We start from the raw sequence: 20,345 nt of genomic DNA, 5'->3' as shown, positions 1-20,345 counted from the left end.
TGTTTTTTGTATTATATGGAGTTGGTGTGTTTGTATGTATGTTGACAAAATTAGATTTTTTATTGTGCATTCCAATTTCTATCAATTAAACTGCCGTTGGTTTGTTTGGATTTAAGAAATAATAAGTAAAAAAAATCATCTAACAAACACAATAAAAACATGATAAAATTATATTAAACAAAAAACTCTGTTCTGTTCTCGCGTGTTAACAGCGCGAGACGATATCTCGAGTCAAATCTATAACTCAAAAATCCGCTTGTAGACATTTCGCGACTGAAATTCTGGGGGTGAGGGATCATTTTAATTCAGTTGAATCGAATAACAGATCTTTATCTTCCTCTGGCGTGTTTTAATCGAAATTGAGAGATCGTCCTCAGTTCGTTTCTCGTACGGAGGTCGCGTGAAGCGGTCTCGCTATGGATTGTGGGATTGATGGCCGGCCGCTGCAGTAAACGGACTGTACAGGTACAGAGATCACAGGTGTGACAGGGAATGCGGAGATAATCCAGGTATTTACAAAGCATAAACGCATGACGACATGACATCGTTTGTTCTGTTCGTGCAGTAGTTGTGTAGGTTAATTCATTCTCACCTATCCTGTGAAGCGTAATGTAACATCATCCATACAGTCAAGGCCCTGTTTAATATGTATAAAGTTCGTACTCTCTTTCACCTGTGTTGTGTATTATAAAATGTCTTAAGAGACAGAGTTGATTGCTTCCGCTAAGATTTTTCATCGACACGCCGCTCAGTTCGAAGATGTCAAGGACCGAATCGACTCCCACGATTCGACTCTTTAGTGAAGTTCGTATGCACTCAACTCGAGAAAGTGCGTTTCGGTACGTTTTACATTATAAAAGATTTTTAGAATTATAATAATCGTCATATTTTGAGCCCAGTTCTTATTGTTTTGTATAAATGCAGGTCATCGAATCATTCTGCGTGAAATACTGTATCCAACAATGCAATTCACCATCCATTTGGCTCTCCATTTCCCGCATAACAGTGAAAGTAATCATTTTTAAAGTTGTTTTCTAAATTGAATAAACTTTCAAATATTAAGACAGTTGTAAAAAAAGACAAATGAACTATATTTATTCTAAAACAATACAAATGAATGCAGTTCATGGTTAATTATGGAATGTAACAAAGTTAAATATTTACATTTACATGTGCATACTTTCACATACTATTCTACTATAAACACTTCACACACTCACACACACACAGGTTAAAGTGTTACTGTCATCAGGTTTTCACGAGAGCACACCTGGACACAATCTCAGCTGTGGAAATTCACCTCCGACATGATGTTATGATACAATCACGTCCGATCATTTCTGACAGACGGAGGAAAGCGAGTGTGTGTGAGATGTTGAGAGGTTACGGCTCAGGGCGATGTGTGTGTGTGTGTGTTCACATCCGCCACTGCTGAGAGATGTTTAAACGTGATGCTCCTTCAAACTATTCTCCAACACTTCATGTGTCTGTGTGCTTTATTAAGGGCTTGTCATTGAATATAACGGGTTTCCCATCACACAGGGTGTTTTGAACGGGACATCCAGACGATGATGACAGCGGTCTGTTACCCTGCAGCTTATCTTACCTCTGACATCAACACTCTGAATGATTCCCGTCTGTATATCCAGAAGTAATGCATTTCTTTAACATGGTTTCCTCGTGTAAAGTTCAGTGTCTCTATGCTGTGTGTTTTGGGGTTGGACTGACAGATCTGAGATCACTAAACAATGGTTTGCAGCTGTCTGCACCCTGCTGTAATTTCAGACTCTGACACCAAACAAAAATCCATCTCTTCCTGAGACTCATCCTGCCTTTGAAATCTTCTTGTATGAGTATAAACACACACACACACACACACACACACACTGGTCAGAGGGGCGGAGCTACGGCCTGTCTACAGGTAAAGGTGTAAGAGCTTACCTGTAACATCACTCAGGTGTGTGTCAGTACGCTGAGAGATCTTCTTCCGCTCATCTTCATCTCTCTAAGGTAAGAACCCTCCGGATGTTTCATGTAAAGCAGTTTATTTGTTTGGCTCTGGTAAGAGAAATGTTCTTTTGAACAATAAACTTAAAGGAATGAGCCCTACATACATCTGCAAAACATTGTTTCTTCATCTGTGACATGTCTCTGGGATGTCAGATGTCATAGAGACATCTGGAAGATTTCGAATGGATGTAAAACTGCTATTACTACGCTGCAAAAATTGACATTCTTACTAAGCATTTTTGTCTTGTTTTTAGTCAAAATATCAAACACTTCTTAAATCGATTTAAATAAAATTGACCAAAAATTGCCTTTCATTTAGTTTGACCTTTTTCTCAAGTACCTAATTCAAGTTTATTTTTTACCACAAACTTATTTTATTTTTATTTTATTTTTCATAAGACGAGACCAAATATCTTGTTTTGATTTAAGAAATTTTAGATATTTGTACTACAAAACAAGACGAAGAAACTCAGTACACTCAAAAAAAAAGTTTTTGCTGCTTGTTCAATGAACTTAACTTAAATCAACACAATTTTTGGTGACAACATGATTTTTTGATGTTTAGTCATATAACTGAATCCATTCGTGTTGGGACAATATAAAGGAGTGGTGTAGTGTTAACATAAAATAGTTACATTTGGCCAGAGGACTTATATTTCTCAGCATCCTGTGCGTATAACTGCATTTTGAGTTATTTTCTTAAGTGTTATTTTTTCAGTAAAAAATAAACACTTGTTAGTGTTAAGTGTTAATTTATCTTAACGGTTTTGAAGAGTTTGTTATATTTTTAAGTTTTGTTATTACCATTATTCAGAAAATCGTTGTCTTTGGTTAGGTCGTGGGCGGTTAAATTCTGTTATTTGCTTTTTAGTTTAGTTAAATTAACTCAATAACTTCTTATTAAAGATAAATTATAATTAATGATAAAAAATGAAATAAAATGTTCTTGAGTGCTTTCATGAAATAATCTAATCGATAAAGTTGGGTTTATTATTTTGGTTTTATATCAAATCTTTATGTATATGACACATATTCATTTAATCAACACTACGAAAATAAAGTTCAGACAACAAGATTAAAAAGAATCGTTTAAAACAAATTCGATTTTGTTGGTGAAATGTAAATACATTTTGTGGAAAAGTTTTCCTTAATTTAATTAAAGTTCAACAACTGTTTTTAGTGTAAAAATGTCATTTTTTGCAGCATAAGATGTTTAGCGGATGTTTTTCAGATCTTTAGGAGACCTCTCACTGACATACCTGTGCTATCTTGGAGATGACGGAAATTTAGAGGGATGTGAAGTTTAATGTGATAGTGATATATATATTTTCTTTCATATAAGATAATTGCACACTTTTGCTGTTGTGATTCACGAAACTGTTGATAAGACAAAATACTTGTGACCCTCTCCGTTTCAACCACTTTGTCCCAGAATAATGTAAAAAGCACTCCGTGTTTAATGATGAAAGCTAAAGTGAGGGATCTATGCCTTATCATTATTATATCAAAATTAATATTCCTTAATGGCAAGTCAACGTCAAAATGATGATTCTGGCTCAAAACAATACACGTCACATGCGAAACATACAAATATATGTATTAAACATCTTACTTTTTAAGATTTAAGACAACAATGAAGCTGTTGTAATTTTAAGATAATATTTACCACTGAATTTGGATTCTCGATTGAGAACATTTTTGAGAGTTTTTTTACGGGAATACGTAACATTACTAACTTTTTATTAAATTAGAATTTAATACAAACCATGGCAGTTAGAAAGAATTTTCTTAAGAATGTTTTGTGAATCCGGCCCCAGATTTGATCCTTGAAAACCCAATTTGTTTAAAGCACTTGACAGATGAGGGGAATTCCACAGAGAAAGAACAAAAGAGACATTAGACATCATTTAGCGTTCGCCTCAAGCTTTATACTCAAAGACAAGAGGGGATATGTTCTTAAATGATATGAAATTCCTAAATAACATCCTGAATTGAAATTAGATCAACACAGAGTTTAATTTTCTTCTTTCCTGTTCTGAAGAAGAAAGTCAGTTGACTTAGTTGAGTAGTAAACTAGCTGTGTTTTCTTAATCGTAGTGTCAGAATCTGAGATCATAATTCACACTCGTTAGGTTTTTTGTCTGTTTGGTGAATTCACGGCCGATCCGTGTTAATTGTAAGGACCGTCCACGAGTTTATCCGCTGCGTTTGAACCTCAGTCTAAATGGTTATTATGTTAATCTGAAGTGTGTTTGAAGTCTCCAACACTAAACCGGGTCTGTCTCTCTCTCGAATCCTTCACAGGCTATCAAAGAGAAGCGGAAGAGGTTCTCCAAACTCTGGGGGTTTAAATGAGGAGGACTATGGTGTTTCCTCGCCTCAGGAAACACAGTTTAATCCCTTTGATCACATGCGGCCTTAGATAAACTTCCCTGTTTGGTCTACAACTCTTGGCTTTTGATATCTCGTTTCGATATGGATGCACCAGACGCTCATTGCCATCTCAGCAGGAGCGGCATACATCGTGGCATTTCGCCCCCTGGTGGTTACGGAGGGAACGACAAGCACCATCACCTTCACTCTGATCCGCTGGGTCGCTCTCTTCCTCTGTTCTTGTACCCGGCCCGTATGGAGCAGGGGGTTTACGACGGCTCGTACTGCAGCGGGGCGACGCTGCTGTCGTACCTGCCGCCGTTCCACGCCGGTCTGGGTGTGTACGAATGTCCGTTCGAGCCCGCCTTCATTCAGAAGCGCAACGAGAGGGAGCGTCAGCGCGTGAAGTGCGTCAACCAGGGGTACGCCAAACTCCGAGACCACCTGCCCAACGCAAGCGCGGACAAGCGGCTGAGCAAAGTGGAAACTCTGCGGGCGGCCATACGCTATATCAAGTACCTGCAGTGTCTGGTGGAGAAACCAGAGAGAGGGGAGTTGAACGTGGCAGCGCCGTCGCCTCTGTCTTTCTCGGACACTTCCTCAGAGGAGTCGTCTGGGAGTTAGAGACGTTTCTGCCTCTGAACTCTCTGTGCTCACGTCCACTGTGCATGTGTAACTTTACTCAGTTCAAATAAAGCTAAATTATACTTGAAGTCCAACTTTTTTTCGTGTTGTAAATGGTCTTTTATAGGTTGACGAGGAAAACAAGTCAAGGTCATTTCCACTCCAAACCAACAGAAGCATGATAGGACGTGTGTTTTTCATATGTGCGAAGTTGATTTCAATAACTTTCCTAATGTTTTTGCCTTGCTTAATTTCTGTTATGCGAAATATAATTTGCTATAACCTGGACATTGTCGACAGGTGTCATGAGACTGTCAATTTGATCAGAGACTCAATAAGGTCAATGGCCCGGTCAATGAGAGAAGCTGTGAGGTGAATCCAAAGATCGCAGAGTGATTTATCTTTGATCTCTTTTGGCAGCCATTGGTTTGCCAGCCCGATGATGTCACATTCTCCAAATACAGCAAGCCAATGGGAACGTTCCAAGTTATGCCGTGTTGTGTCGTGTGTCTTTGTCCCTTTATGTCTATGTAACTATGACTGTGTGCTACTCTGTTGTCCTCTAACACACACAGTTCAACTGCGTGACATGCATTGTCTATATTTATATTTTGGGTCAGCTGGAGTGCTAACGGACAGTGACTGGGAGAGTGAGAGAAGTGTACTCACTGACTTATAGACAGGGATCCAGATGGTGGCAAAACGTTAATTTTCCAGTCCTGAGACCCCCACGGGAAGGACGGCAGAAATACTGAACTTTACATCTCTGTATATTTGATCTCAAGAACTCCGGTTCTGATCTGATCTGATCATGGAGGGAGGCGGTGATGCAACCATGACCTCCTTCATCATGGATGAGGAGACTCTCAAGAGAAAACAGAGAGAGAAACTGAAGAAGCTCCAGGCCACCGGCGGTAACCCGCGACCTGCTCGATCCCTCCTCTTCCTCACGCTGAAGAACCCTTTCCGCAAGGCCTGTATAAGCATTGTTGAGTGGAAGTATCCTTTAACACTTGTGAAATGTGTTTTTAAATAAAAAATGTGATTTTAAACAGTTAAAACAGTAAATGGGTTGGCAAAGAATCGACAGAATCATAAGTCATTTAAAATGCAATGTGTAACTTGTTTTGTTAAAAATAAACAAAAATCTGCAAATAAACAATCCGTGTTTAAAACTGTCCTTATCGTAACATGTTTTATAACAGAAGGCTTATAAGAATGATTTATAATTGGAGATTTTGGTTTGCATTTCGTGGGAAATGACAGGTTTTTAACTCTTGTAAAGATGAGCATGCAAAGTAATATGCCTTTCAAAAGTTATAGACTGCAGCATCAGAAATAATTTTTCAACATTATTGTGATAATAAACTGAACTTAAACGGAGTCAAAAAAGCTCTCCTTTTGCTCTTGTTTCTAAATGAAATAATGAATGGTTAATAAATGAATGTTAAAGTCGTGATTTATCTGTGGACAGTGAACATATTAATTAAAGTTGACTATCAAGAAAACAGCTGTCAGTAATTCTATCATCTAAATGTCAGAATAAAGTCCAGTAAGAGCTCAATTATGTGTCGTTTGTGTGTGTCGGTGTTAAAGCCCTGCGCTCTGATATTCCAAGAGAACAGCTGTTCTCTTAGGCTGCTCGCTAAATACAGACATGTTAAGCTCAGTGAATGTCAGCACAGTGAGAACGTGGACACACAATACAGAAACACTTTCTCTGACTTCACACTTCACCTTAACAGAGAATCTAATAATGTATTATAAGTTATGTGATGTCAGTGCTCTACTCATACCAGATTTTTCCTAAATTTGTGTCAGACCGTTTGAAATCATCATCCTCCTCACCATCTTTGCCAACTGTGTAGCTCTGGCTGTTTTCCTGCCGATGCCTGAAGAAGATACAAACAACACCAACAGTAACCTGGTGAGTGTCTCATGTCCAACAATACCTATTAACTTTCTATGAATCTCGATCTCGAGTATCTAGCCCAATCTATAGTGTCTAGCTTCATATGAATCTCAATCTTGCCTTCACACAATCTATAGTCTCTCCCTTTAAATCAATCACAATCTATAATCTCACCCTTATGTGAATCAAACTATATAGTCTTATCTATATAATCTATAGTCTCTGCCCTTATATGAATCACAATATATAGTATCTGCCTATCCAATCTATAGTCTCTGCCCTTACGGTATATGAATCACAATATATAGTCTCTGCCTATATAGTCTATAGTCTCTGCCCTTATATGAATCACAATATATAGTCTCTGCCAATACAATCTATAGTCTCTGCCCTTACAGTATATGAATCACAATATATAGTCTCAGCCCTTTTATGAATCACAATATATAGTCTCTGCCCTTATATGAATCACAATATATAGTCTCTGCCAATACAATCTATAGTCTCTGCCCTTACAGTATATGAATCACAATATATAGTCTCAGCCCTTTTATGAATCGCAATCTATAGTCTCTCCCCTTCTGTGAATAACAATATATATTCTCTGCCTATATAATCTATAGTCTCTGCTCTTATATGAATCACAGTATTTTGTCTTTGCCTATACAATATATAGTCTCTGCCCTTACAGTATATTAATCACAATATATAATCTCAGCCCTTTCATGAATCACAATCTTAGTCTCTCCCTTATATAAATCACAATCTATAGTCTCTCCCCTTATGTGAATCACAATATATATTATCTGCCTATATAATCTATAGTCTCTGCTCTTATATGAATCACAATCTATTGTCTCTCCCCTTATATCAATCACAATATATAGTATCTGCCCTCATATGAATGTGTGATCTCTTCCCTAATGTGAATCACAATCTATGATCTCTTTCCTTCTACGAATCTCAAATTTTAGTTTATCTGCTCATATGAACCTCAATCTATAGTTTCTACCCTTATACAAACATGAACCTAAATTAACTGCCTTAATACAAAGCAAAATAAAATTCTGTCATAATTTACTTACCCTCTTCTTATTTCAAACCTTTATGGCTTGATTTCTTCTGCAGAACACAAAAGAAGATATTTAGAAAAATGTTGTTAACTGGACCTCATTCACTTGCATTAGTTTTGTGGCCAAACAATAGAAGTAAATGGGGTCCAGTGGTGTTCGGTTTCCAACTTTCTTCAAAGTATCTTTTATGTTCTGTAGAAGAAAGACATACAGGTTTGAAATGACAAGAGTGCGTGTAAATCATGATAGAATTTTTATTTTTGGATGAACTATCACTTTAATCTGTTGTTTTTATCATCAAACATATTTGAATCCATAATCCCTCCCTTCTATGAACCTCAGTCTTAAGACTTCATACCCTTAGCCTCAGCATATAGACAAAAAAAACAGACTTCTCAATGTCAAATGTGGAACCCAAGATCTTCTGTTCCCATTAAAGACCCTGTTTAAAGAGCTCTGACATTTTAAAGCCTCTCAGCCGAATGATTGATGCTGGTATTTCTTCCATTAAACCCCTGTAAGTGTGTCTGTGTGCTATGACCTTGACACAAGTGACTGAATGAAACAGGTGATTCAAACGCAAGCCGTCTGAATGTGAGGCGGCTTCAAAATGAGGACCAGGACACTTTTATCACTGTGGTATGATTTAATAGATGTGGTGGTTTGTAATCTAATATTTCAGTTTGTTAGTTGTGTATTTGACTATTTTGTGAGAATCCTCAAAAACGAAATCATGATTAAGGAATAAAGAACTCTATATCTGTCCGTCGTTTTAAATACATACACTCGGGCGTCTGTCTACACTAGGTGTCATGTTGACTATAAAGTTCTCAGTGACTGTTTAAGAATCATTTTCCGAATGCCTCCTCTGAAACCGGAGGAGACTAACAGTCCGTAACATCTCTTCGCCACCAAACTCTGAACGTGTCAGCGTGGATATTTGCCAAAACGTACAGAGACTTGCTGAGACAGATTGTCAAAGTCAAAACAAAACTAGAAAGGCACCGCAGACGGCAAATACCTGCGCGAGTGTCTTGGTGCCGACAGCTTCATTCGTCTCAATGTTGTGTGTCCGCAGGAGAGTCTGGAGTACATTTTCCTCATCATATTCACTACGGAATGTTTCCTGAAGATCGTGGCGTACGGACTTCTCTTTCACGCCGATGCATATTTACGGAACTGCTGGAATATATTGGACTTTGTCATTGTGACGATGGGGTAAAACAAACACACACAAACACCCTTACGAGACATTATAAATGCTTAGCGTGACGCGTGTTAACATACTTGCGTTGTTGTGATCTCTCTCAGGTTGTTCACTATCGTGGTGGACTTCATCAATAACATCAGCGGTGTGGAGGCTCCGGTGGAACAGAAGGGAGGGTTCGATATGAAGGCTCTCAGAGCGTTTCGAGTCCTTCGGCCCCTGCGGCTCGTCTCCGGGGTCCCCAGTGAGTCGCCATCCCTTGTGTCTGCTCACCTGTCTCATTTCTCTCTTGTGCGTTTGCTCATTCGGGTGTAATGACTCCTCCAGGCCTACAGGTGGTGATGAGCTCCATTCTCAAGTCCATGTTGCCACTGTTTCACATCTCCCTGCTGGTGTTCTTCATGGTCACCATCTACGCCATCATCGGCCTGGAGCTGTTTAAATGCAAAATGCACAAAACGTGTTATCACGCTGGCACAGGTGAGACAGGGAAATGCTTTCCTGTTTGTTAAGACTATGAAGTTACCCATGGTGTCATCCACAAACAAATGATCCTCAGAAATTTTTTTGAAACAATTTCGAAGTTTCAAATTTAATTTAATAGTATATTTGTTCGCCGTAGATATCATAGCGACGGTAGAGAACGAGAAGGCGTCTCCATGTGCTCAGGCCGGTAACGGACGGCGCTGTACTCTGAACGGAACCGAGTGTCTTGGGGGGTGGCCCGGGCCCAATAACGGCATCACACACTTTGATAATCTGGGTTTCTCTATGCTCACCGTGTATCAGTGCATCACCACACAGGGCTGGACGGATGTTCTGTATTGGGTCAGTAAATCTCATCTTGACCCTCGCAGATGTTTAATCAAGTCTGATGGCAGGTTTCGTTTCCTCAGGTGAACGATGCAATCGGAATGGAGTGGCCCTGGCTGTATTTCGTCACATTGATTCTGTTGGGCTCGTTCTTCATCCTCAATCTGGTTCTGGGGGTTCTCTGTGGGTCAGTCCAAACATCTACACATGTTTTTGATACAAAATTGCCTATATAAAATGAATTTGACTGCTTCTGAGAAAACGTTACCAGTTAAAATTGCGAGCACTGAATTTGTTTCTAAAATGTAGGGAGGTCACAATTATTATATAATCATTTTATCGCAATTATTTTAGAAAACCGTGATTATTGTAAATAATCAGATCTGTGGCATTTTACATTTGATGAAGAACCTTTTGGTTTCAAAAAGAACCTCAACATCTTTCTGTTTCACAAAAGGTTCTTTTTGTGGATATTCGTTTCTTTAGATTATAAAAAGTAAGAAAGAGATAATTCTTTAAAGAACCTTCGACTGAAAAAGGGGGAATATTGTATATTTGTATAAAAAAAATTAAATGAAAGTTATATTTGCTATTTTATGTTATATTTGTATTCTCATGAGGATTGTTAAATTACTGTATATATATTTTTTTTGCTAATACGCTGTTGACGATAAATAACAGTTCCACACACTTTTGCATTATTTTAATATTTTGATGATTTGTTATTGTGAAAACTTGAATGAGCAGCCGTTTCCAAACATTTGACCGGTTAAGTGCTGGCCGCACCAGAACTTTCCAACACAAAACCCCTCTGTGTTTTCTATCCAGCGAGTTCACTAAAGAGCGAGAGAAGAGTTCTCGGAGCGGAGAGTATCAGAAGTTACGGGAGACACAACAGTTGGATGAGGATCTGAAGGGATATATGGAGTGGATCACGCAGGCAGAGGTCATGGACAACGACCAGGAGGGCCAAGGTGCTCAACACCCTTCACAGTTATCACAGGTCAACACTTGATATGGTGCTTGAATGGTCCGAGACTGACCTCTGTGTGATTGACAGGTCTCCTTCCACTGGACGGAGCGGAAACAGAAAGCCTTTATGAGTTGGATGTACTGAACAAACTCATGTATTACGTGTGAGTACTGCTGAAAACCAATGAGAATATTTCCAACGGGATTGCGTTTTGCTTTCATTGCTTTGTGTGTTTGTGGGTTTCAGTCGACATGCTCGCCGCTGGAACCGTTTTTTCAGGAGAAAGTGTCGCGTTTGGGTGAAGTCCAGGCTCTTCTATTGGCTGGTGATATTTCTGGTGTTCTTCAACACGTTGGCCATCGCCACCGAACACCATCAGCAGTCACAATCCCTCACTAACTTCCAAGGTTCTGTTGCGTCAACGTTGTTCTTGCATGTCCAACATTACACCATAACAGATTGTTTTGCTTCCACAGACAACACGAATAAAGTGCTGCTGTCTCTGTTCGCGGTGGAGATGTTTCTGAAGATGTACGCCATGGGACTTCCATCTTACTTCATTTCTCTGTTTAACCGTTTCGACTGCTTTGTGGTGTCCGTGGGAGTCCTGGAGCTCATTCTGGTACGCATGGACATCATGTCCATCATGGGGATCTCCATACTGCGCTGCATTCGACTGCTCCGTCTCATCAAAGTCACCAGGTGTTTCGTTCACGACCAAACCCAAAAAGAGTCTTGTGAGCTTTGAAGGATCATCCTACTGAGTGTATTTGTGTTTCAGGCACTGGACGACCCTCAGTAATCTGGTGGCATCGCTCTTAAACTCAGTGCGTTCTATCGCCTCTCTCCTCCTTCTCCTCTTCCTCTTCATCGTCATCTTCGCTCTTCTCGGCATGCAGGTGTTCGGCGGAAAGTTCAATTTTCCCGACGACGAAGTGCGACGCAGCAACTTCGACGATTTCCCTCAAGCGCTCATTACAGTTTTCCAGGTGATTGATATTTGTGATTAGTGAATTTGTGAATATAGATCAGATTCCTACTAATGAATCCGTGTTTTTAGATCCTGACAGGTGAGGACTGGAACTCTGTCATGTATGACGGAATCATGGCTCATGGAGGTCCGGCCGTGCCTGGAATACTAGTCAGCATTTACTTCATCATCCTGTTCATCTGTGGAAACTGTATCCGCTCATGCAGAGTCATCAATGTTTCTTCAGCATGAATTCTGTGTTTTTCTTGAGTGAGACCCGCAGATATCCTATTGAACGTGTTCTTGGCGGTTGCGGTGGATAATCTGGCGGAGGCCGAGAGCTTGACCTCCGCACAGAAAGAGAAGGCAGAAGAGAAGAGACGTAAAAAACTTCTAAGGTGAGGTCAAGGAACATAGAAAAGCAGTTTAAGCTCCAGGTGGTTTCCCGACTTCTTGATCGACTTACACTGACATATCGTAAAAGATAGTAGTGCGATTGTTTTGTCTTAAGATGCACCACAGTGAGGTTTTTTTGTAAAGAATATTTTTAATTTATCTAAAGCCTAGTCCTGATTTAAATGAATCACCGCTGGGAAACTGCTCCTTTAAGTGAACGTTTCTGGTGTTTCTCTTGTTCATGGCAGGGAAAATCTTTCTGACAAGGGTGAGGAGGAGAAAGCTCTGCTGGCAAAGAAACTGGCTGAGCAGAGAGCCAAGATAGAAGGAATTCCCACTACAGCTAAAGTAAGACGTTCGAAGCCAGAAAAAAAACAGATTGAAGAAAAAAGAATCTTCTGATTTTGTTAATTTCACATGATTTTTGCAGCTCAGAGTGGACGAATTCGAATCCAACGTGAACGAGATTAAAGATCCGTTTCCACCGGCTGATTTTCCAGGTGAGGTGGACGGCATTCTCAAATGTGTTCACACAAGAAAGTCAACTTTTGAAAACGTGCAAACCTTTCCCGTCCATCTGCCTGACACTCACTCGTTGCCTAGGCGACGATGAAGAGGAGGAGCCAGAGATTCCCACCAGCCCTCGGCCTCGTCCAATGGCAGACCTGCAGCTGAAGGAGACGGTCGTGCCCATGCCCGAGGCCAGTTCCTTCTTTATCTTCGGCCCGCAGAATAAGTAAAACCTGCCATTCTGTCACATAAAATAAATAAGTTGGGGTTTCTGGTTCATTATCTGTGTTTGTTTCCAACTCTCCACTCAGGGTCCGCAAGCTCTGTCATCGCATCATCAACGCCACGACCTTCACCAACATCATCCTCCTCTTCATTCTGCTCAGCAGCATCTCATTGGCTGCTGAGGACCCCATCGACCCCATGTCCTTCAGGAACCAGGTAAGAGATCTACAGGCACATATCTGTCCATGCGCACCTGACGTCACCTTTAACCTCTCGGGTGCCGCAGGTTCTGGCCTACGCTGATATTGTCTTCACTTCTGTGTTCACGGCAGAGATCGTGCTGAAGGTGAGCACAGAGTTCTGATCCGGGCTTTTCTTGTGTTTTGAGGTGTACTTTCTGAGATTTGATCTGTTCTTCTGCCCGCCGTAGATGACCACATACGGCGCCTTCTTACACGAGGGCTCCTTCTGCAGAAACTCCTTCAACATCTTAGACCTGATCGTTGTTGGCGTTTCCCTGCTGTCCATGGGAATGGAGTGAGATTTGAATCCAAATTAATTTTCCAAGATTACAATAGATAACAAAATATCAAACCATTTGCCATGGAATTGACTTTATACATCAACAAAAGTCTTAAATCATTTATCATTTAGCTTTAGCATTGTAGCGTTGAATGGAGATCCATCTCTAAAAAAACAAGCATATGCTTGTTTAGGCAGGTTTTGAACTATGATAGCTGGTCATGTGCTGGTTTAAGCGGGTCATGTGCTGGCATGAGCTGGTCCTAAGAGCGTCATGTACTGGTTTAAGCTGGTCCTGAGGTTGTTAAGGAGCATCTTAAACCAGCTCAGGACCATCTTGAACTTTCAACAGGGATGATTTTTGCTTTGTTAGAAGATGCACGTCAAACGTGGTTTTGTTAAGTGTAAGTTCTCATGTGTCTCTACAGGTCGAGTGCCATCTCAGTAGTTAAGATCCTCAGGGTCCTGAGAGTACTGAGACCTTTAAGAGCCATAAACAGAGCTAAAGGTCTTAAGGTGAGTCATCTTAAACGTTTTATTTTTCAGATATACATTGAGTACTGTGTTTCTCAGTCTGTCTTTGTCGTCTGTTAGCATGTTGTAGCATGTGTGTTTGTGGCCATCAAGACCATCGGCAACATCGTCTTAGTCACAATGCTCCTGGATTTCATGTTCGCCTGCATTGGAGTTCAGCTTTTCAAGGTTCAAATCTCATTATAATTCTATATTAGAAACTAGGTTTATATGTGGAGAAATTGATGGTTTCTTGTGATGTTTTAGGGGAAATTTTTCGCTTGCACAGATCCGCTGAAAATGACAGAGGCAGAATGCAAGTACGGTTGGACTTTCGCTCATCTTACTTCTAAGAGTTTAAATGAAATGTCAACCATGTTGTCTTTGATGCTTTCAGAGGAACGTTCATAAAACATCAGGAGAACGCTCTTCACGACATGGTGCTCAGCACGCGCGAGTGGATCAACAGCGACTTGAACTTTGATAACATTCTGAACGGCATGCTGGCGCTCTTCACCGTCTCAACATTCGAAGGCTGGCCAAAGCACGTCTAGAAAGACAGTTCACCAAAATATGAAAATACCCTCACGTCATCACAGATGAATGATTTCATATTAAAATGTCTGTACAGGTTGTTGTATAAAGCCATCGACTCGAACCTTGAGGACGTCGGCCCCGTTTACAACAACCGCATTGAGATTTCCATCTTCTTCATCGTCTACCTCATCCTCATCGCCTTCTTCATGATGAACATCTTTGTGGGTTTTGTTATCGTCACGTTTCAGGAGCAGGGAGAGCAGGAGTTTAAAAACTGTGAGCTGGATAAAAACCAGGTACCACAAACCAGACACACGATGTATAAAGACTCCATATCATAACACATACATGTATGCATATGTTTGCATGTATGTGTTTTTTCGTAGCGCCAGTGCGTCCAGTACGCCCTGAAGGCTCGACCTTTGAGATGCTACATCCCGAAGAACCCGTATCAGTACCAGGTGTGGTACATCGTGACGTCTTGTTACTTTGAGTACCTGATGTTTCTCCTCATCATGCTCAACACCATGTGTCTGGGGATGCAGGTGAGAAACAATGATGAAAAATGTTAAATCGATGCGTGCTGAATGTGTTTCACCCTTTTTTTTTTCCTTCCCTCAGCACTGTAATCAATCGGATCACATCACTCATTTATCCGACATGCTGAACGTCATCTTCACTGTCCTGTTCACAGTGGAGATGATCCTCAAAGTTGGTGCCTTCAAAGCAAAGGTGAGCAAAAGTTGATTCAGATCACCTCCTAAAACACTTTCTTAAGTACTAATAGCTGAAGAAACTGATGCTGTGTCTCAATTCGCCTTCTTAAACTATGCCATTACTGTTTTTGTTATTGAAGGGGAGGAGTTAGCGGATGCTCCGCCCAAGCCATCTAACTTACGTCATTTAAAATGGAATAGTCATTACAATAAACGCTGCAATATTTCACGTAAAAATAAGAATCGTAATTTTAAATTTTACGCGGACTTTAACTGTCAAGAACATAAAATTCATACTCATTCTATTTTCTAATACGATTTAGGACGTATAGTATGCGAAATGAGACACAAACTATTTTTTCTCTCTCTCTGACAGGGTTATTTCGGCGACCCCTGGAACGTCTTTGATTTCGTAATCGTGGTCGGCAGCATCGTTGACGTCATACTAAGTGAAATTGATGTACGTTTCCTGTGAGATGATTGTTTGTGTGGGTTATAAAACCAGCAATGAATCCACATTCCTCGTGTCAGATGCTTCATTTCACATCATTATAAAATATAAATCCCTCGCTGTTCTTGGCGGTGTCTCACATTGATCCTTTCTCTTTTTTTCAGGCGGCTCTCGCGGCTCAGGGTGGATTGTACTGTCTCACTGGATGTTCTGTAAATATCCACAAACATCTCTGTGAACGTTATATGCCGTCACCATCCAACAACAATAACACAACAGATCTGTTTTCTCTCTTTTCAGGAAGTGAACCCCATGCAGGTCATAGCCGTAAGTTTTAGATTCATCATGTTTGTCTGCATTAGAGAGTCTGTGATGGTGTTGTGTGAAGGTTTCACTCGTTCATCTGTGTGCTCTTCAGGACTCTGAGAACATGAGCGTGTCCATCACGTTGTTCCGACTCTTCCGCGTCATGCGTCTGGTGAAGCTGCTGAATCGCTTCGAGGGGATTCGAAATCTGCTGTGGACCTTCATCAAATCATTTCAGGTCTGACGGTCCACTGCGTCATTATGATTTTAAAGGCCATTGCACGTTGAGTCCGAAACTTGCATACGTAATTTCTGCACTTTAAAAAATAAATACGAACTAACGTTGGACTGGGTAAATTTCGGACTAGGTTAGATTTTCTGTGTTTTTCGGATCCGTACAGATTGAACAGTACACAGTGTTGAGCAGTGTTGTGACATCATTGGTTTTTGCTGACGACATCAACTGAAATTATTGTTTTACAGGCTTTGCCGTACGTGGCGCTCCTCATCGTCATGTTGTTCTTCATCTACGCCGTCATTGGCATGCAGGTAAATCGCGTTTACTTATTATGTGTGTATCCGCGAGCATATATAAATCTGATGTCGTACGTGTTTTCCATCAGGTGTTTGGAAAAATCGCGCTAATAGACGGATCCATGATCAATCGCAACAGCAACTTCCAGACATTTCCTCAGGCCGTGCTGCTGTTGTTCAGGTCAGCCACAGGTGTGAATGCTCTGCTGCCAAAACACAATGCAACCGCAGCGTCTGTGTGTTTCCGAGTATGTTTCTGAAGAGATACTTGTGTGTCCAGGAGTGCCACAGGTGAAGAGTGGCAGGAAGTTATGTTGGGCTGTCTGTACGGTCAGCGATGCGACCCCAAGTCTGATTACCTGCCTGGAGAGGAGTACACCTGCGGCTCTGGATTTGCCGTTTTGTACTTCATGAGTTTTTACATGCTGTGTGCGTTCCTGGTAGGTATATCCAAATTCATTTCTTTCTTTCGCTTAAGCAAGTAATTTATTTAGCTCTTTTGCAGATCATCAACCTGTTTGTGGCTGTGATCATGGACAACTTTGATTATCTGACCCGTGATTGGTCGATTCTGGGGCCGCATCATTTGGACGAGTTTAAGAAGATCTGGGCTGAATACGACCCAGAGGCCACGTAAGATATCAAGCCTATGATTTATTTTCTATTGTAAAAGAGAGGTTCATACCTTCATATTATAAAAGTCGTAAACCTGTTTGTATTAAAACAATAAAAATTTCTAATCGTATGTATCGCATGATTTTTCTGTGATTAATCGCATCGTAAAGGGTTAAATTCAATAATAAATTCAAAAGTAGTGTATTGTTCTTTATTTTAAAAGTATATAAACAAAAGTGCAATAAGATTTGGTTTAGAAAAACTTCAAACAAATAACATTGTTTCCTTAACATAATAGCAGTTAACAATTTAAATTAAAACCTTTTTTACCGAATTTTTCAGACCTTAAGACCTTGAATTAGCAATAAATCAATATAACAACGATTTCGGACTTGGAAAAAAGATAATAAATCAAAATATAAAATCGCAGGACTAAGCATGTCGTAAAATGTTATAAATCACAATCAAATCCTCTTGGTGCTTAAGTATCGTGATCATAGCGTTTTGTGATTCTTACGCTATCACTAATAGTAACTATTAGGGATGGAACAATTCACCGTGTTTATAATATGTGATGATTCAAGTCGTTTGGGATGTGAACTAAATCGCAATACATGTTTTAAAAAGCAGGGGGGGCGCTGTGTTTACGGCAAACTTAAACGTGGACATACTTATATTTCTTAAATGTAAAAAATCCAAGAAAAGCACAGAAAAAAGTCTTAGCTTGTTTATGTTAAAGATTCTTTTTTTAATTGATATTTTAATTTGTTTTAAAATTGCAGTTTAGTTCTGTTATTTGACATAACATTTATTTTTATTTGACTTAGAAATATGCAGAATTTGAGAAATAATGCAAGTCGTTCATCTCTAATTCGTCCCAACTCATTCTGCGAAAATAAACCATATCGTGAGATCAGAATCGTGAACCGCATGGTGAGCTGAGTGAATCGCTGCATCCCTACTAACTATGAGCGATAACAAAAGAAATATATGCTGAAAAACGTAACATGATGTTTGTTCTGAAGGGGGCGCATTAAACATCTAGATGTTGTGACGTTGCTGAGGAGAATCCAGCCGCCTCTTGGGTTCGGAAAGTTCTGCCCTCATCGTGTCGCTTGCAAGGTGAGACAAATTATAATCGCACAAAAAAACAAATCCATTTATTCACATTGCTAATTGTTGTCATGTTTGTTTCCAGAGACTCATTTCCATGAACATGCCGCTCAACAGCGACGGAACAGTTACGTTTAACGCCACTCTATTCTCTCTGGTGCGCACGGCGCTGAAAATTAAAACCGAAGGTAACTTTGAGCAGGCCAATGAGGAGCTGCGAGCGATTATTAAGAAGATATGGAAGCGCACCAGTATGAAGCTGCTGGATCAGGTCATTCCACCGATCGGAGGTCAGAGATCGTGCCAATAAAGTCATCTTTGGTAATAACATGGCCGTTAGATCATCAATGTCTCTTCGTTGTAGATGATGAGGTCACGGTGGGAAAGTTTTACGCCACTTTCCTGATCCAGGACCATTTCAGGAAGTTCATGAAGCGACAGGAGGAATATTACGGATACCGGCCGAATAAGAAGAACAAAAACACAACGGAGATACAGGTGACACGTCTCTCTTCGTCTCTTACTGCGTCGAAAGGCGCGATCCGACTGTTATGATTTATTTGATTGTTTTCAGGCGGGTCTCAGGAGCATTGAGGAAGAAGCCGCTACTGAACTGCAGCGGGCGATCTCTGGAGATCTTCTCAATGACGAGGACATGGACAGAGCCATGGATGAAGCCACGGAGGAGGGCATCTACAGGGTGGGTGGAGAAAGATTTGAGTTTAACGTACAACCAGCTTTATCCTCTCTTATGTCTCACATTGTGCGTTCAGAGAGCGGGTGGCCTGTTTGGTAACCATGTGAATCCATTCTCTATGGAGAGAGGAACACCCATGCCCACCCAGGTGACCAGCCAGCGCCCCCTACAGATCGCAGACAGCAGAGCAGAGCAGACCGAAGCCTCGCCCGGCTCACCCTCATACCTGACACACACTAACTTTAACAACAACAACACAAACGATAATAGGAGCAGACGGAGGTGAGTGCGATGGTGCAATAGATGGACGTAACAAAATTCCAACAACAAAAAATGATTTGATGAAGATGACGAAGCTTTCTCTTGGTCCAGCAGCTGTGAACGTCACTTCCCATCATGCATCAGTGCATCGACCCAGTTTGGTCCTGTCAGTGCAGCTGACTTCCTCATTCTAGAGGTAACACGTCTGTTAGAGACACATCGTTTCCATTGTCTGTCAAGGGATTCAAATTGTTTTCTGTGTTTCAGACTCTGTCTGCTGGAGGTTTGAAGAGTCTGGCCAGCGACAGCCAGTTTGTGACCACAACAAAAGCAGAGATGGCCGAAGCCCTGCGCATGGACCTCGACGTGTTCGAGAGAAACTCCGCATCCATTCTTAATGAACGTAAAGGACAGCCTGTGTTCAGAGAGAGAAACACAACAACATCTCCACTAGACGTGACACGCTGCCAAGTGTAATGAGGACTTTGGTTGAACCAGAGAGACGCCATTCGGTGATTTGGAGTTTTGTGAAGCCAGTACTGCCAAAGTGTGTAAAGTTATCGTTGATAATCATTTTTTTTCATACCATGGTCTGTTAAAATACTTGATTCTGATTGGCTGAAAGGTGTGCATCAAACGCGTTTAATGCACTTGTAATTCAACTCAAGTTTGATTACATCTGCAATTAACTGACAAAAATGACCTGTCTGGTCAAAAATTACAATTTAAACATCAATTACAGCTTTAACTTGGCAAATGACCATGATAAACCACAGCTTGACGTGCATTACAGTATTTTAATGCGCTTTTGCTCTTCTTAAAACGCTTTAATTCAGGATTTATCTGTGGTTTATAACTTACTTATTAATGGAAACATGCACAAAATTGATAAAAGTAAAGTTTGACCCCCAAAAATGATGCGATGAATGGACGTTATTTTTAACAGTCCTCTAACAATTCCAATAATATCATGTATTTAATGCATTTCCTTATG

The 20,345-nt window shown here is 40.5% G+C and overlaps 3 protein-coding genes across 7 annotated transcripts in view; 2 read left to right on the top strand and 1 right to left on the bottom strand.

Moving 5' to 3' along the window:
• def6b (DEF6 guanine nucleotide exchange factor b) overlaps positions 1 to 9,421 on the bottom strand; it is a 17,725-nt gene extending 8,304 nt beyond the window's left edge. Inside the window, exons 1-4 of one of the 5 annotated variants that reach the window (XM_056759393.1) lie at positions 9,280 to 9,421; positions 9,014 to 9,174; positions 6,804 to 6,899; positions 1,942 to 2,058 (exon numbers count right to left, since the gene is read on the bottom strand). The gene's annotated coding sequence lies outside the window, so the exon portion shown is untranslated. Of the gene's footprint in view, positions 1 to 1,606; positions 1,627 to 1,941; positions 2,059 to 5,676; positions 5,812 to 6,803; positions 6,900 to 9,013; positions 9,175 to 9,279 lie in introns of those variants that run through there. The other 4 variants (XM_056759396.1, XM_056759395.1, XM_056759397.1 and 1 more) reach the window with 4 other exon arrangements.
• LOC130430339 (achaete-scute homolog 5) lies at positions 3,851 to 5,025 on the top strand. Its single transcript, XM_056759404.1, has one exon. It carries the CDS (start codon positions 4,486 to 4,488, stop codon positions 5,005 to 5,007), a length of 522 nt encoding a protein of 173 aa, XP_056615382.1. The 5' UTR covers positions 3,851 to 4,485; the 3' UTR covers positions 5,008 to 5,025.
• On the top strand, positions 5,819 to 20,345 carry cacna1sa (calcium channel, voltage-dependent, L type, alpha 1S subunit, a). The gene is made up of 42 exons (XM_056759392.1): positions 5,819 to 6,006; positions 6,829 to 6,934; positions 9,071 to 9,210; positions 9,304 to 9,443; positions 9,527 to 9,679; positions 9,822 to 10,027; positions 10,096 to 10,199; positions 10,841 to 10,986; positions 11,073 to 11,148; positions 11,232 to 11,392; positions 11,462 to 11,687; positions 11,767 to 11,974; positions 12,046 to 12,166; positions 12,239 to 12,353; positions 12,600 to 12,699; positions 12,782 to 12,851; positions 12,955 to 13,087; positions 13,173 to 13,302; positions 13,373 to 13,432; positions 13,517 to 13,623; positions 14,037 to 14,124; positions 14,203 to 14,310; positions 14,389 to 14,441; positions 14,519 to 14,665; positions 14,753 to 14,954; positions 15,045 to 15,203; positions 15,280 to 15,390; positions 15,751 to 15,834; positions 15,990 to 16,037; positions 16,126 to 16,152; positions 16,244 to 16,369; positions 16,615 to 16,680; positions 16,755 to 16,846; positions 16,946 to 17,105; positions 17,171 to 17,298; positions 18,306 to 18,402; positions 18,479 to 18,683; positions 18,758 to 18,891; positions 18,968 to 19,093; positions 19,167 to 19,372; positions 19,466 to 19,547; positions 19,619 to 20,345. Exons 1-42 carry the CDS (start codon positions 5,819 to 5,821, stop codon positions 19,826 to 19,828), a joined length of 5,349 nt encoding a protein of 1,782 aa, XP_056615370.1. The 3' UTR covers positions 19,829 to 20,345.

The sequence above is a fragment of the Triplophysa dalaica genome, chromosome 10 (genome assembly GCF_015846415.1).
Source record: "Triplophysa dalaica isolate WHDGS20190420 chromosome 10, ASM1584641v1, whole genome shotgun sequence".
NCBI classification, from domain to species: Eukaryota; Metazoa; Chordata; class Actinopteri; order Cypriniformes; family Nemacheilidae; genus Triplophysa; species Triplophysa dalaica.
This window is presented reverse-complemented; position numbering and strand designations above follow the sequence as displayed.

Coding starts and splice junctions, on each gene's coding strand:
- cacna1sa (XM_056759392.1), top strand. CDS start 5,819: ATGGAGGGAGGCGGTGATGCAACCATGACCTCCTTCATCATGGATGAG. Junction 9,444..9,526: donor GCTCGTCTCCGGGGTCCCCA/GTGAGTCGCCAT, acceptor TGACTCCTCCAG/GCCTACAGGTGGTGATGAGC. Junction 19,094..19,166: donor CGGAGGAGGGCATCTACAGG/GTGGGTGGAGAA, acceptor TTGTGCGTTCAG/AGAGCGGGTGGCCTGTTTGG.
- LOC130430339 (XM_056759404.1), top strand. CDS start 4,486: ATGGATGCACCAGACGCTCATTGCCATCTCAGCAGGAGCGGCATACAT.